The sequence below is a fragment of the Bombus vosnesenskii genome, unplaced genomic scaffold, assembly GCF_011952255.1.
Source record: "Bombus vosnesenskii isolate JDL3184/JDL3185 unplaced genomic scaffold, Bvos_JDL3184-5_v1.1 scf7180000013306, whole genome shotgun sequence".
Lineage (NCBI taxonomy): Eukaryota > Metazoa > Arthropoda > Insecta > Hymenoptera > Apidae > Bombus > Bombus vosnesenskii.
In genome coordinates, this window is record NW_022882955.1 from 52103 (window position 1) to 65730 (window position 13628).

A 13628-nucleotide genomic window follows, 5' to 3' on the forward strand; every position below is an offset into this window, starting at 1 on the left:
AAAATTTTCGTTGATACATGGGACACCGAGCAGTTGAAGTTGGACCAAGTTCATATGTATATATTGTATTTATTAGTAAGTATTTAAAAATCTCTCCAAGTAATATTAATCACATTCAGATACAGCAACAACGCTAAACATCGAACGTATTATTCCTTCATTCGCCAGGAATGTAAGTTCGTTTGTCACAATAAGATGAAAAATCGTGTCAGAAGATTTGCTAAGTACAAAATGAAACGCTGTCTAGAAAATTTTTACAATCGACGAGGGAGATTTTTTATTCGAGGGATATTTTCTAGAAAAATTTGTTTAGTAATAGACTTTCATTGAATACTATCTTTTGCCACACGATGATGTCTCTGTAAAGAATGACATATCTGACATAATTATATAATTTGCCTATATAGCATAATAAAAAGTATCATTGTATTGTGATAATCTTAATATAAATGTAAATTCAACAAAAACATTATTCGTTTGATAAATTCCTTATCTTAAGGAGCCAAAAATCACAGGCAATGTAGTCTTTACATCGGTACCGATTTACCGATTTACCGATAGGAATTTCCAGAAGTGGCATTCTTACTGCCTATTTCCTTCCTTTTTTTTTTTAATTACGATGCTACCTATATCAGATACTATCATTTCTATTAATTAAACTATCTTCTTTGTCGACTGGGGGTGGGCCGGTGGTTAATGTGGTACTGGGTCCAGCCGTTAAATAACCAGCAGACACCGGCGTTCCAGCTATATATTATATTATTATTACATTCGTATGTGTAAATATATTATATCTAATATAGAAATGAAAATAATTGATATGTATATCGTACCAGTAAGGTAACCAGAATTAGTTGTATTAGAAATAAACAGATCATGTCGCTGATCTTTGTATTCCGCCCAGACACTTGACTTCTCTAGTATCGCATTTACTTTCTCACCCAGCAACAAGCTTCTAGTCATTGCTTTTAAAGCTTTGACTATTTGAGCTTTAGCAGTTGCAGGGTTTTCAATTACATCTAACCGTCCTTCTAGTATATTTAACAAATAAGGTACCATTTCGGCGTCCAGTGCCTATAAGGAACAGTTAACAACAAATCTTGAATTTATAATACTGATAGAAATAATATTTGATGTCTTGTATTTACCTGTTTTATAAGTCTATCCTCGTTAGTCGAAAATAATCTATTCAGCGTTTCGCACGCTATTGCTATCATATCTCGTCTAGATTGCATAGCATGTTTCAGTGGACTTATGCATTCTGTTTGACAAATAGATGATATACAAATCTGTAAGATTATTAATTAGTGTTGTTGATATTAAATACTATTTAATATTTCATAAAGAAAAGTCAACGAACTCACCTCGCTTGCTGCTAATTGATGAAGTATTAATATCGCAGTTTTATATACAGATGGTTGATTGTTTTGCATTGACATTTGTCGGCATAGTCTAGGTATGTGTCCTAATGATGGAACTTGATCTGCTAAACTTGGTTGTGCTTGAAGTAAATTTACTAGCGCTTGTGTTGTTAATTCCAACATATCCGACTATTTAAGGATATTATTAAATTAATCAATATACACATATACTACAACACACCAAAGTGTACACTTACATCAGTTTTCTCCTTGGACATAAGGGCTAACGTCGTATCCATAAGTTCGCTTAAAAATTCCTTAGGTTTCCTAAGAGCCCATGCGGGACTGGCTATAAATAATCTAAGATATACACCTCCGACTGCGGGTTCATTTGTTGCGATATCAATATTACTTTGAGTATCAGGTAACTTTAATATTGCATTGGAATTTCGTCTTTGTAACATGTAATATCTGAAAAAATTTATTTTGCTTTAGAAGAATGTAATTAAACAAGAAAATAAATATTTTTAAAAAATGTTTATGTACTCGTCTTTTAATTCCCCAACGATCCTCGACACTCTAGCTTTGGCATTATCATCCCATATTAATTCAGGATTCTCGTGTTTTGTTTCAAACATATGCACACATTGTTTTGGAGCATCCCTAATAGCTTCACTAAATAATCTGGGTAAAAATCTAGACAAATCTAGTTTTACTTTTGGTCCAGCCAACTTATCAGATGACATTTTGCCAAGCAGTTCTGCGGCTGTTTCGCGTATCTGAGTGTTACTTGAATTACAGAACAGATCAAGAACGTATACAACAGCCCCTAAAATTTTCATAAATTTCGTTTTGAAAAGAAAGGTATAATTTTAGATATGGCTCATGTTTAATTTTACCTTTAGACAGTGCATCTTTTACGATCTTCGTGGAGCTCATCAGAGCATACAAAGTTTCCAATATTAGCAACTGACACTCCTGCAGAGAATTTAAAGCTAATAATAAATGTACTATAACCTCGTTTGCTGCGATATCATCTACACATTCTTGGTTCTTTGTAACATTACTAATAACTTCAAGTGCGTTTTTCTGTATCAACTTAAAGTTATTACAACTCAGAAGTCCAAATAATAATCTGAAGTGCCCTATACATTGTAATTCAATTCCTGGATTATTTTTTATAACATTTTTTAATGCTTCTAAAGACATAACAATATGTTCCAATTTCTCTTGATCCTTCTTAGCTAATGCCATATTGCCCATTGATGTCAAATATTTTGACGATTCAGACAAAAAGTCAAGTACATTAATTGTAAAACTTTTGGGGTTCTGAAAAAATATTTGTTTGTTTTAAGTAAAAATAATTTTTTCATCGGAAAAATATTACATAATGTTAAATTACCTCTATAGGGAAATTGGGTTGTTCATTGTATACTTTTACAAATATTTCTCCAATAATAAGTTCATCGGCATGGACGCTATATTTAAAGTCACTAAAATCATGTTCAAAACTATCATTGCCATTTAATCTTTCTTGTCGTTTAGCTTCCAAGTATTCGTTCAATTCTGCTCTTGTTCCGTTATCCCAAATCAAATATGGATTGGAGCAATTCGAGTTTAGGATTTTTAATATTTCTTCCGGTTTATCCTTTGAGAGTTGACGAGCTAGATAAGGCGTTAATAAACTTTCTAACGCGGCAACAGTAACAGGATTAACAGGTGTTTCATTCTCTCCTGTCATGTAACCACCTAATCTTGCACATGCTCGAACTGCTAATTTCGCTAAATTATTTGCCACTTCCTGACGATTTTCGTCTTGATTTCTTTCAACGCCACCTTCTTCCAACGTGTAATCGTAATTAAACATAAATAATAATAAATGCCATAAAGCACCAGACTGTAAAAGTTGCATTTGTAATGCACTATCCGTGGCAAGGGAAGAAACACATTCTGTTGCCACCGAACATAATTTTGTTAAATGCTGTAAATATATATCATTATAATAATTAAAAAATATATATAATATTAATAGTGATTTTTTAACAATGTTTTCAAAATTGCTAGTACTAACCTTGAAGTGTAATATTCTACAGAGGTCTTTAACTAATTGTGGTAGTTCAATAATCCTATCTTTGCAGCCCCTAAAGGACCCAGCAACCGAGAAGCATCTAGTGATATGCATGCATACCTGCACTGCTATATCATTAAGTTTACTCGATTTATTTAGGACAGAAACACATCGTGTATAAGCTTCTAATAAAACATCTAATCCTCCTTCTCTGCGAAGTTCTTCCGCGTTTAATGCAGAACAGTGTACTGTGTGATATGCAAGTTCGCTAGCGGCTGCCAATAATGGCGCGGATTTTGAGAATAATTGCTCATCGTCTGTTTCTAGTTTGATTGTTTTAATTAACTGCGGGTAACCTGCGTATTTGTAAGGTCTAAGTTCGTCGGAATATCTATGGAAGAGAATGCTCTGTGTTCTTAAAATAAGCACTATGTTATCAGGATTTGGACCGTCAGTCGACCAACAACTTCGGCTACATAAAAATTCGTATGCCTGATTAACAGCTTCGAATTTATCCTATGAACAGAAAACACTTCTATGAAGAATTTAATACGTTTATATGTTGCTAATGTACATAGAATTTGATACAACTTACTCTGCCTTGTGGATTTTTATCAGGATGATACATTTGCGCAAGTTTATAATATGATTTTCTAACTTCAGCCTCATTATGTTGTTTTCCACTGGACAATTGAAGGGCTTTATAAGCTTCATCCATTGTCATCAGTGGTGGTTTCTTTTCTACTTCTTTCTTCCATGCATCTAACACATCTTTCAATAAATGTACCTAAAAATTATGTATTATTATTTTAAATATATTTTAAGAATTAATAAGTAGATATTTTTAAATCATTTACTATTGACTTACCGGTTCAGGAATAGGCCACTGTGGGAATTTTACAGTATCACAAAGATGTCTTAGATAAAATATTTGACAGAATAATTCCTTCTCTAATTGTGGATACCTTATCGCAGGTATAGCAATGTATTGATATCTAGCCATAGTATGGCTTCTTAATTTTGGTGAGAAATCTGCTATATGCGTTGCTATTTTTTCAATAAGCATTCTTCTCATTTCAGCATTCCATATTGCTTCTGGTGTATCGTAATCACCAAGAAATATTTGCGCAAATTTTTCCGCGCCATGATTTTCTAAATAGCTAACCATTGCATCAGGTAAAAGTTGTCCAAGAATACTCCGTTGCATGATGTCTGATGATACATTCTATGATATTAAAATATTATGTGAGACAACTGATCTGTTTTGTCAGTTAGCAAAAATATAAATTTCATACTTACATCATCACTCCTAAATGCCTGTTTCGTATGAGTTAACTGTAAAAATCTCGCTATCGGTAAAACGTTTGAACCAGTGTACATTAATATGAAATAGAAGACACCAGTAAGATAAATTTTCGAAACATCTGCGTTATCTCGCATTATTTCACATAATAAAGTAGCTACTTTTTCAACTAAAACCGGGTCAAACGTTAATAAAAGTTGAACAATATGAGGTAGGCACTGAAGATCCGATAATAACCGCTTCATGCGCGGCAGAGGTCTAATTACCGCGTCATCAACGTCTCTACTTGGAAAATACTCGCACATTTTGATTAAAATATTTAGAATCAATGTTGCTAATTCACTTTCATTTATTACTGGTGTCCCTTTCGCGACTAATGTCCATTTTAATTGCGGAACTTGCGAAATCATTCGCCATCCGTCTAATCCTTGTGCCCAAACTTTCGTTTTGTATGTAATCTGATTTGTATGATACAATTCCTTTAAATCTTTCAAACTTATAGGACCTTTCCGCTGATCTCCGTCATTGTAATACCATTCTTTTTCCATAACCTGTTGTTGCTGTGGTCCTGCTTCTATTACATTAGTTTGTGTAGGTACAACTGCTCTAGATGTGTGTAAATGAGCCAAAGTTAAGAGATCGACTAATGTGCGTACTCCGTTTTGATCCATTATATCTTTTACATTTCTTCTATGTAATATAAGTTTATTTATGAACATGACTAATCTATCACGTTCCATTCTATCTGTACAACGTTCCAGCATTCCTACAATATATTTTGTATCCGAAAATGGACCAATATCTTCATAGTATCGTTCATATACTATAGTCATTGCTTGCAAGCAAAGGCACTTCATTTCGACTTTTGTTGTTAATATGAATCTATGGTACAAGTCGTTAAAAAATTCATATCTGTGATGAAAATAACAATTTATTACTTCATCTGCACAACATGATACATGTGAGAAAATTTAAGAAATAAATTTAATATAATCTGAATTGTAATCACAACAATTAAAATTCTGTCATACATACGATTTTCTTATTGGACTGTCTGGACTATCTTTTTCCAACAAAAGCCTTAAATAATAATCACCGATTTTCACTTCATCTGACAGGCACTGATACTGTACTTCAAATTCTCTATGATTCCAAGCAATTAGGGTTCCTCCTGCTAAATCTTTGTCAGAACTGAACGCGCGAATTTCATTCTCAAGCGCGGTTCTTAATTCTTCACGTGTTTTATGATTCCAAATTAAATTCGGCAGTGAATGATCCTGATTGAACTTATAATAAAACAAATTCCAATTTGCTTCTGATTTAATTCTTTCTCTGCGTTTTCTTAATACTATCGGACGTTCTTTGATTTTCTCTTTACGTTCGATCCCAATCCTAGCTCCCCAGTGTTGAAGAGCATGTTCTACATGTTTTTCAACTACACGCATTTGACGTTCGATCGCAATCCACTGTGGGCTTTTCTTATTTTTTGATGCGTGATCTATAGCTATCTTTAAATTATCACGATTGTTCAATCGTTCTTTCTCAAGAAACGAATCGGGTACTTTTTCATCGGAGTCTAAGTAATTTAATAAACCAACAGGCTGTATAAATGCATAATGAATACAAACTTAGATACTTCCATTTTTGTAATTAAATGAAAATGATATTATATAAGTTCAGTCAATAATGCTAATTTACCATAATCCTTTTCAACAGTCCCATAGCTGTAGGATGTCCTGTAACCCAAAGTCCTACAAGATGTCTACACAATTGTCTATGTGTCAACAGTCTACCATCAGTACCAACAGTAAAAAGACTATTTAATAGATGTCTCGGTAAAGCTCCTTCCGCAAGAGCAAGTTCTTGCATTTTTGCAGCCACTTCTGGTGCACCTTCTTCGATAATCGCTCTCATTATTAACCCAGCACCTTTAACAATAGCTAGCGACGGATGTTGGAACAGTTTAAAAAGCGATCTTCCTCTTGCAGCGACCATTTCTAGAAGATTATCGAAGTGTTTACCATCGGTCGTTTCACTATATGGTACACACAGAGCAAAAGTTAAGAGGTCAAGCATGGCAGAGACTACCAGAGCACCTGTACCATGATTCTGAAATATTCATAGGAACAATGTTAGCATACTACAGGACAGTAACTACTATTGTTAAGAAAATGAAGATAAGATTAATATTTTCACACTTACTATATGGTTAATCCACATATCAAGTAAATTTTCCAAAAATTTATTACTACTGAGAAGGCTACTTTTATTTAACTGTTCTTGTCTTAAATCACAATCATCATGCATTGGTTGCATGAGAGCACAAATACAATCTATAGCAGCTTGTGTTACACCATAATCTTGTCTTTTCAAAGCTTTCACAACTTTATGTCCAATAGCTTCTCTAAATCCAAGAAGAGTTGTAAATGCAGTAAAACCAATTTTGCTAGCAACCAATCTCCTTATAGCATGGAATTGTGCTTCTATTTCACTGTTTGTTTCTAATTCCTTATTGACCAATGCATTTAAAGCACCAAGAATAATTTTATCTTTATTTTCAGTAAAAAGACCCTGTAAGTAGTTATTCATCAAATGGTATATGTGAAGTTGTAATGTTGTTGCAGTCCATTCAAGCGGTACAACATCCTAGACAAAAAAAGAAAATATCTATTCAGATTACTATATAATCTATTCATCTATACAATATGATCAATATGATCTATTTATTATTGTAAACAAAAAAGAAATAGAAAATACAAAATATTAGAAACAAGTTTTTACATAAATATTTATTCAATTTATTCCAATCTGCAAAGATAAGTATAATGTATTATTTTGTATCACACATACATTTTAATAAAATTTAATACTATTTAATTCAAATTTAATAAACTATCACCGCTTTAATGCACTGCACAATATTCATTTTTATATTTGATAATCATATAGAAATTTAATATTATATATATGTATATATATATATATATATATATACAATATTAAATATAGGGAATATGTCTTACATCTTGTGTAACAGAGTAATTAAGACCACTGTAGGGAATATTTGCATTAAATCTTTCCAAAATTTCAGCAAAACTACGTCCACTTGGTGGTTGTTGAAGAAACTTAACATGAGATGTTTCAACTTCTTCATCAACAGGTAAATTAAGAGGTCCAAGTCTTTTGCCCCTAGGTACTGGATACATTCTGACATGAACATCTCTATTACCAGATGCTCTAACTCCATCCAATAAGGAAGCTAACAAAGAATCTCTATCCGTTGCAGTATAACTACGTGTTTGACCATTGAGATACTGTATAGTAAATAATTGTGGATTTTCATTGTCACGAATCAACGCAAAAATATCTGACAGAGGTCTAAGAGTACAAATATTATACGTCTGAGGATCTCTTTCCAATAAACAAGTATCAGAAAGACAAAGAGTTCTTCTCTGAGGATCTATATGTCTAGATGAATACTTATGAACAGTAAATTCTGATACACTTGTTATATGTTCATCAGCACTAAATTTACCCAACCTCTGAGCAACAAAATCATCTAATTTGATTGGTTCTTTCAAAACTTTTATGCTGATACCTAAATTGTTCATAGCTGATTCCAGCAGCTTTTTTTTAATTTCTTCCATGTGTTGAGAAGCAAAAAGATGTAAGCGTCCAAATCCACCACATACAATTACAAATCCATTAGAATAATCTTTCATTGTAAGAATTCCTTCAAAATCTTTATAACAATAACTGGCTAATACCATATTGGTTGCTGGATCTAATTGGTCAAGACTATATGGTGTCACTTCTAACACAACAGGTAATCTTGTATCAGACCAATGATGTTTATAAGCTTGATACCTCTAGAGAAAATGAAAATATTAATTTAATAAATACAGTACACATTGAAAATGGCGAACATAATAGTTTATTTATTGAGCAGTTATATAGAAAAGGGTACATCTCACCAATTTCAATGATTTTCAAATATATGTTATGACCATGATTCTGAACAAGATTTTCCTATAGATATAACCATCGCAGTGCTTTAATTTCCGAGATATTGATAAAAATACTTTTGTTATTTTTTATCTTAATGTGAGTTAGGTTTGGATTAGCTTTATCTATGGATATGATGATATTACATGTGTGTTCGTATATATAGTTATATATAACGCAATTTTTTTGCTACCCAAACTCATTGCAAAAGTGATATTGACCCCTGAAAATTTGGCTATTTTTCGATTTTATATTGTAACTCGCAAACTGCAAGTAAGAAGAAGAAAAAATTTTAGGATAAAAGTTACTGCTTTTAATTAGGGCAGTCAACTGGCAAAAGATTTATCAATTGTTCAATTAGAAAAAGTTACAAAGAAATATTAATAATTTTTCTAAAATTCTTTTTTTTATGTAGAAACCTTAATATTTTTATTCATAAGCTTTCATAATTATACAGTATGTCCATTTTAAATATATACATGTGATTATTTATGCAAGTATGAGAAATATAAAACAGTGTTTTAGATGAAAGTTGCTTGACTTCATGAGAGAAACTTAATAAGATATTTTGATTACTTTTTGCATTTTTATTTACAAAAATTTTAATACTAATGTAACTTTTTTTAATGTACCCTCTTTTATATAATTACCATTTATTGTTTTATTTTGAATATTTTATATAATTACAAAATTCAATAGGATGATTTGATAAAAATATTGAATTACAATTAGTAGATATTATATAGATTGATATAAATGGTATTGCATGTATTAATTGTACAGATAACTGTAAACAAATATACTACAGACTATCACATATATATTAACCATATGGCTAGGTTGATAACAGGTTTGATTAAATTTTAATAGCATCTTTTCCAAGAAGTGTTATATAAAGAATATATAACTCACCAAAATTTCTTTAGGTTTCTCAGCAAATTGGTTTCTATATTTCAGAGCTTCAGTTAATAAATGAGCTCTGTATTCTGAACTAAATTTCATATTGTCAATTTTTCGTTCTTTGCGCATTGTTATACTAAATTCATGCAGACCTAATTGATTTCTGTTTGTTGGTTGCACACTTATAAAATCTAAGTATTCCCATTTATTTGTAACTTCTAATGTAGTAGGATTATATGTTGTTATACCCATGGATCCAATAGAAAAGATACGTTTGTACCTGTTGTATAAGCATTAAATAAGATTTTTAATATTTATTTGAGATAAAAATATATTAATTTATATTAGGTTCCATATAATAAGGTGATATGTATGTTAAAAATAAGTAAGCATAGAAATTACTTAATTTCAATATGTTTAATTATATTCTGTTATGATATTGAATGTCAAAATATGTTAGAAATATAATATTAATATGTGTTTATAATATGATAGTATTACAATCTTTTCATTGGAAGATACAAATATATAACATGTGATTCTTATTTAACTATTTTTCCTTGTATCCCAGACAATCCAGCGTTAGGTTCTTGTTTTATTTAAAATATACACAGCAAAAACACATGTACACCATATAATAGCAATTCCACTTTTCAAAACTAATTTACGATGCTTTAAATCGTGTGTATCTATTTTATTGCCCATTGTACGTATATTATTATCCATAAAACGGATAGTTTTTGACAAGTAGTAAGAACTAAAAAACGCGAACTTACTTTCCTTTCCATGAATGTTTTGTGACCAGAAAACATGCCACATCCTGGTTATCCTTTATCGGCATCATTGTAACATGTCCTGACAATGCAGCGTGTTTATTATTATAAATAATGCTTTAACAAAACACTGGTTACTGTTTGTGAAAGATGCGTAGCGTAGGAGGGACATTCGCATACGAATTGAAAATGAATCACAGCAGAGTCATTTTCAAAATGACAGATACGAGAAACACAAAGTAAATCTGAATCACGTACGCAATGTTTATGTTTGGCGTATTAGCGAATGATATTTAGGCACTATTTAATCGCATTTTAGCCGACTAATGACATTTTCGACGGCTCCATTGGACTGGGAGCGGCCATGATGCTCGGGGGTGTTAACAAACAGCTGTTTCCAGATGGCAGAATGATCACACTAGGAACTTATTCATTTATTTATGTTAGATATATAATCTAAAGTTAATATACTTTCTCTGGAAAAGTTTCTTACGTTTGTCTTCACAAGAAAAGGGATACATATTTTAAAAAGGGGCGAAAGGTAAAGAATTACAGTATTTTAAATGTACAAGTAAAACTATGAATTGATCTCTGTTGACATAACTAAATTAGCACTACGAATTATAAGTTTGTTTATAGATACATCGAATGTGTAGGTATCATGCTTTAATTGAAATTAAAGAACAAGATATATTGTAATTTGTGCGTAAATGTAAAACGAAAATGTGAAATAGGAATATTGTATTACAATATTGTATATACATGTTGTATAAATTTATTGTATGAATTTATAATTTATAATTTATAAGTTATAAGTTATAAATAATATTATATAAATTTTATTTATATTGTTATGATCTTATATGTACTATTCTTATTTTTATTCTGTTTCATTTGTATAAGTGAGTTTGATTCTTGATGTTATCTGGATTAGAGGTTATATTTCAAGTCTAGCGTTTTTGTTTATAAGTTGTTGAAGAACATTAAAGCTCAAATTTTTTGTAGAGTTTATTATTTATATGTTTTATCAAAAATTGTAAATAAAATTGTTTAATAAACTACTATTAAACATTTCTTTAATTTAATGGAAATTAAAAATTCAAATAATAAATTTTATTTTATTGGTTTCAGCATATAAAGCAAACAGAATGATAGAAAATAACATATCTAGTGAAAGTGATGAAGGAGAAATAAAATCAGATTTTGATGCGGATTTCCAAAAAGAACTACATAATTTTCCCCATATTTTAAGATTTATTCAAAGAATGCGTGATCACATTAAAAAACAAAACAAAAAGATTGCCAAATTACAAAATAAACTCAGTGAACATGTAAGAACTACATCTCTTAAATATAGTTTTTCTGTTATTTCTTATATCTTATTTTATACTTTTATCTGCTCACAGAAAAGTAAAAAATTAATGGAGAAGAAAACCTTGATTGACTATGGAACTCAAACGAATCCATTGGAATATGAAAAAGAATCATGTCAGGATTGGAATGTTAATAATGATAAAACATCAACTAGTATTATACAACAAGTTAAAGAAGTAGCTGAGTCTGCTTTGTTGCAAACTGGTTTTGTCTATGAAGAAACTTCTGGTTTATATTATGATTACAACAGTGGATATTATTATGATGCGGTAAGTATGTATGCAATAACAGTATTAAATTTTCATTGATAATCCTTACATATTATAAAAAAAAACTGTTTTAGAAACAAGGTTTATATTATGATGGTAATACAGGTACATATTACTATTATGATGAAACTAGTGGAACATATCAATTCCATAGTCAAGCACAAGTAACTGTGAATGAAGCAGCTGCACATGTGAAAAGCAAGAAGGAGCAGAAAACTAGAAAGACAACCAAGGTTGGGGTTTAAATTATTATTGTTACATACCACATTTCTAAAGAAAATCTATCACATACAAGCATTTTTTATTCCAGGTTTCAGATGACATACATGAATTAATAAATGGCCTTTCAAACATATCAATTGAAAAATACAGGCGTCAAGCACTAGGTAATTGTCCTATGCTCTTAATATGCACACATGTCTCTCTTGTAGGATGAGAGGAAAAAACGCAAACTTGCGGAAAGAGAAGAACAGTCGGAAGATGAACTTGAGGACGGTGAATGTTCAAGCAATGATAGTGACAGCAATTCTAATGACATTACTCCAGAATTATGTACTAGTAGTGACAGTGACCATGAGGAAGATCAAGGTTTATTTTTAATTATTTTGCACAAAAATAAAAAAATGTTATTAACTAATGATTCATGGATTTTAATTTTCTTGTTTTGATTACACATATAATTGCTATTAGTTACATTTCAGTTATATAATTAATTTCAATTACAATATAATTAATAGAATAGATATACGTTTGCAAATAATACTTGGAATATTTTATGAATGGAAGTACATTCATTAACTTTTTGTTGTAACGATTTGATTTTTTATTTCAGATTTAGCGAAAACCTATCCCCCATGCATGAGAATCATAGTTAAGGAAACCAATCTATCAAAATTAAAAATTGGGAGTCTATTTTTTGTTGCATATACTGGTGGTTCAATTGGTCGTGAAGGTGATCATTCTGTAGTAATACCAGATATAAATATAAGTAAAGTAAGTTAAAGAGATTTTTAAGTTAACAGCAAAAGTTTCTTTACGTATACAATATTATTTGTATAAGATATTAAGTAAAAAACTTCGATGTTTCAGCATCATGCCCGCATTTTATATAATGAAGATAGAAAAATATACGAAGTCATTGATTTAGGATCAAGAAATGGCACGTTCTTGAATGGTAAAAGATTATCTGTGGCTAAGCAAGAATCTGAACCTCATGAAGTTTCACATGGTTCTATTATACAAGTTAGTACTACGAAATTGTTGTGTCACATTCATAATGGAAATGAAACTTGTGGCCACTGTGAGCCAGGACTTGTTCAGCAAAGCATTAACGCAGAAGAGAACAAAGCTTCTAAAAAAGACCAACACAAACAAGAATTGAGACGGCTGAAGCATAAGTTTGGCATAGAAAAAGATAATGTCGCAAGTGCTAGTCAATTAGCATTGGGGTACCAAGACAGAGCGCAAAATCGAAGACAGTGCATTGGTTCTTTGAATCATCATGCTAAAACACAACAAAGTTCAATGGATACGTGAGTAATTTATTTGTTATATTATGCTTTAAAACAATTGCAG

The 13628-nt window shown here is 30.9% G+C and overlaps 2 protein-coding genes across 6 annotated transcripts in view; one reads left to right on the forward strand and one right to left on the reverse strand.

Annotated features, from left to right (window-relative positions):
* Positions 1-49: 49 nt before the first annotated feature.
* Positions 50-10780, reverse strand: LOC117234669 (dnaJ homolog subfamily C member 13). Of its 2 annotated transcripts, none has more exons than XM_033496104.1 (18): positions 10414-10780; positions 9650-9917; positions 7756-8601; positions 6935-7303; positions 6431-6841; positions 5768-6333; positions 4729-5644; positions 4298-4654; positions 4025-4216; positions 3433-3945; positions 2764-3342; positions 2261-2690; positions 1908-2190; positions 1619-1832; positions 1365-1550; positions 1149-1289; positions 834-1074; positions 50-747 (listed from the first exon to the last, which is right to left on the reverse strand). In XM_033496104.1, exons 1-18 carry the CDS (start codon positions 10479-10481, stop codon positions 632-634), a joined length of 6696 nt encoding a protein of 2231 aa, XP_033351995.1. In that variant the 5' UTR covers positions 10482-10780; the 3' UTR covers positions 50-631. The 2 variants fall into 2 exon arrangements, with proteins under 2 accessions (XP_033351995.1, XP_033351994.1); XM_033496103.1 differs by having other exon boundaries at positions 6935-7378.
* Positions 10781-10807: 27 nt separating this feature from the next.
* LOC117234670 (angiogenic factor with G patch and FHA domains 1) overlaps positions 10808-13628 on the forward strand; it is a 77612-nt gene continuing 74791 nt past the window's right edge. For 2 of the 4 annotated variants that reach the window (XR_004493559.1, XM_033496106.1), the window contains exons 1-7: positions 10996-11062; positions 11542-11741; positions 11817-12053; positions 12128-12286; positions 12485-12641; positions 12886-13046; positions 13143-13585. Coding sequence is in view for 3 of the 4 variants with exons in the window: in XM_033496106.1 (XP_033351997.1) it covers positions 11059-11062; positions 11542-11741; positions 11817-12053; positions 12128-12286; positions 12485-12641; positions 12886-13046; positions 13143-13585 (1361 nt within the window). In the remaining variant the exon portion in view is untranslated. Of the gene's footprint in view, positions 10952-10995; positions 11063-11426; positions 11447-11541; positions 11742-11816; positions 12054-12127; positions 12287-12484; positions 12642-12885; positions 13047-13142; positions 13586-13628 lie in introns of those variants that run through there. The other 2 variants (XM_033496107.1, XM_033496108.1) reach the window with 2 other exon arrangements.

Excerpts from the sequence above, each read along its gene's own strand:
- LOC117234669 (XM_033496103.1), bottom strand. The coding sequence starts at position 10,481 with ATGATGCCGATAAAGGATAACCAGGATGTGGCATGTTTTCTGGTCACA. Across the intron at positions 3,343-3,432 it reads GTAGAATATTACACTTCAAG|CATTTAACAAAATTATGTTC; the intron begins GTTAGTACTAGC and ends ATATATTTACAG. Across the intron at positions 2,191-2,260 it reads AAAAGATGCACTGTCTAAAG|GGGCTGTTGTATACGTTCTT; the intron begins GTAAAATTAAAC and ends TGAAAATTTTAG.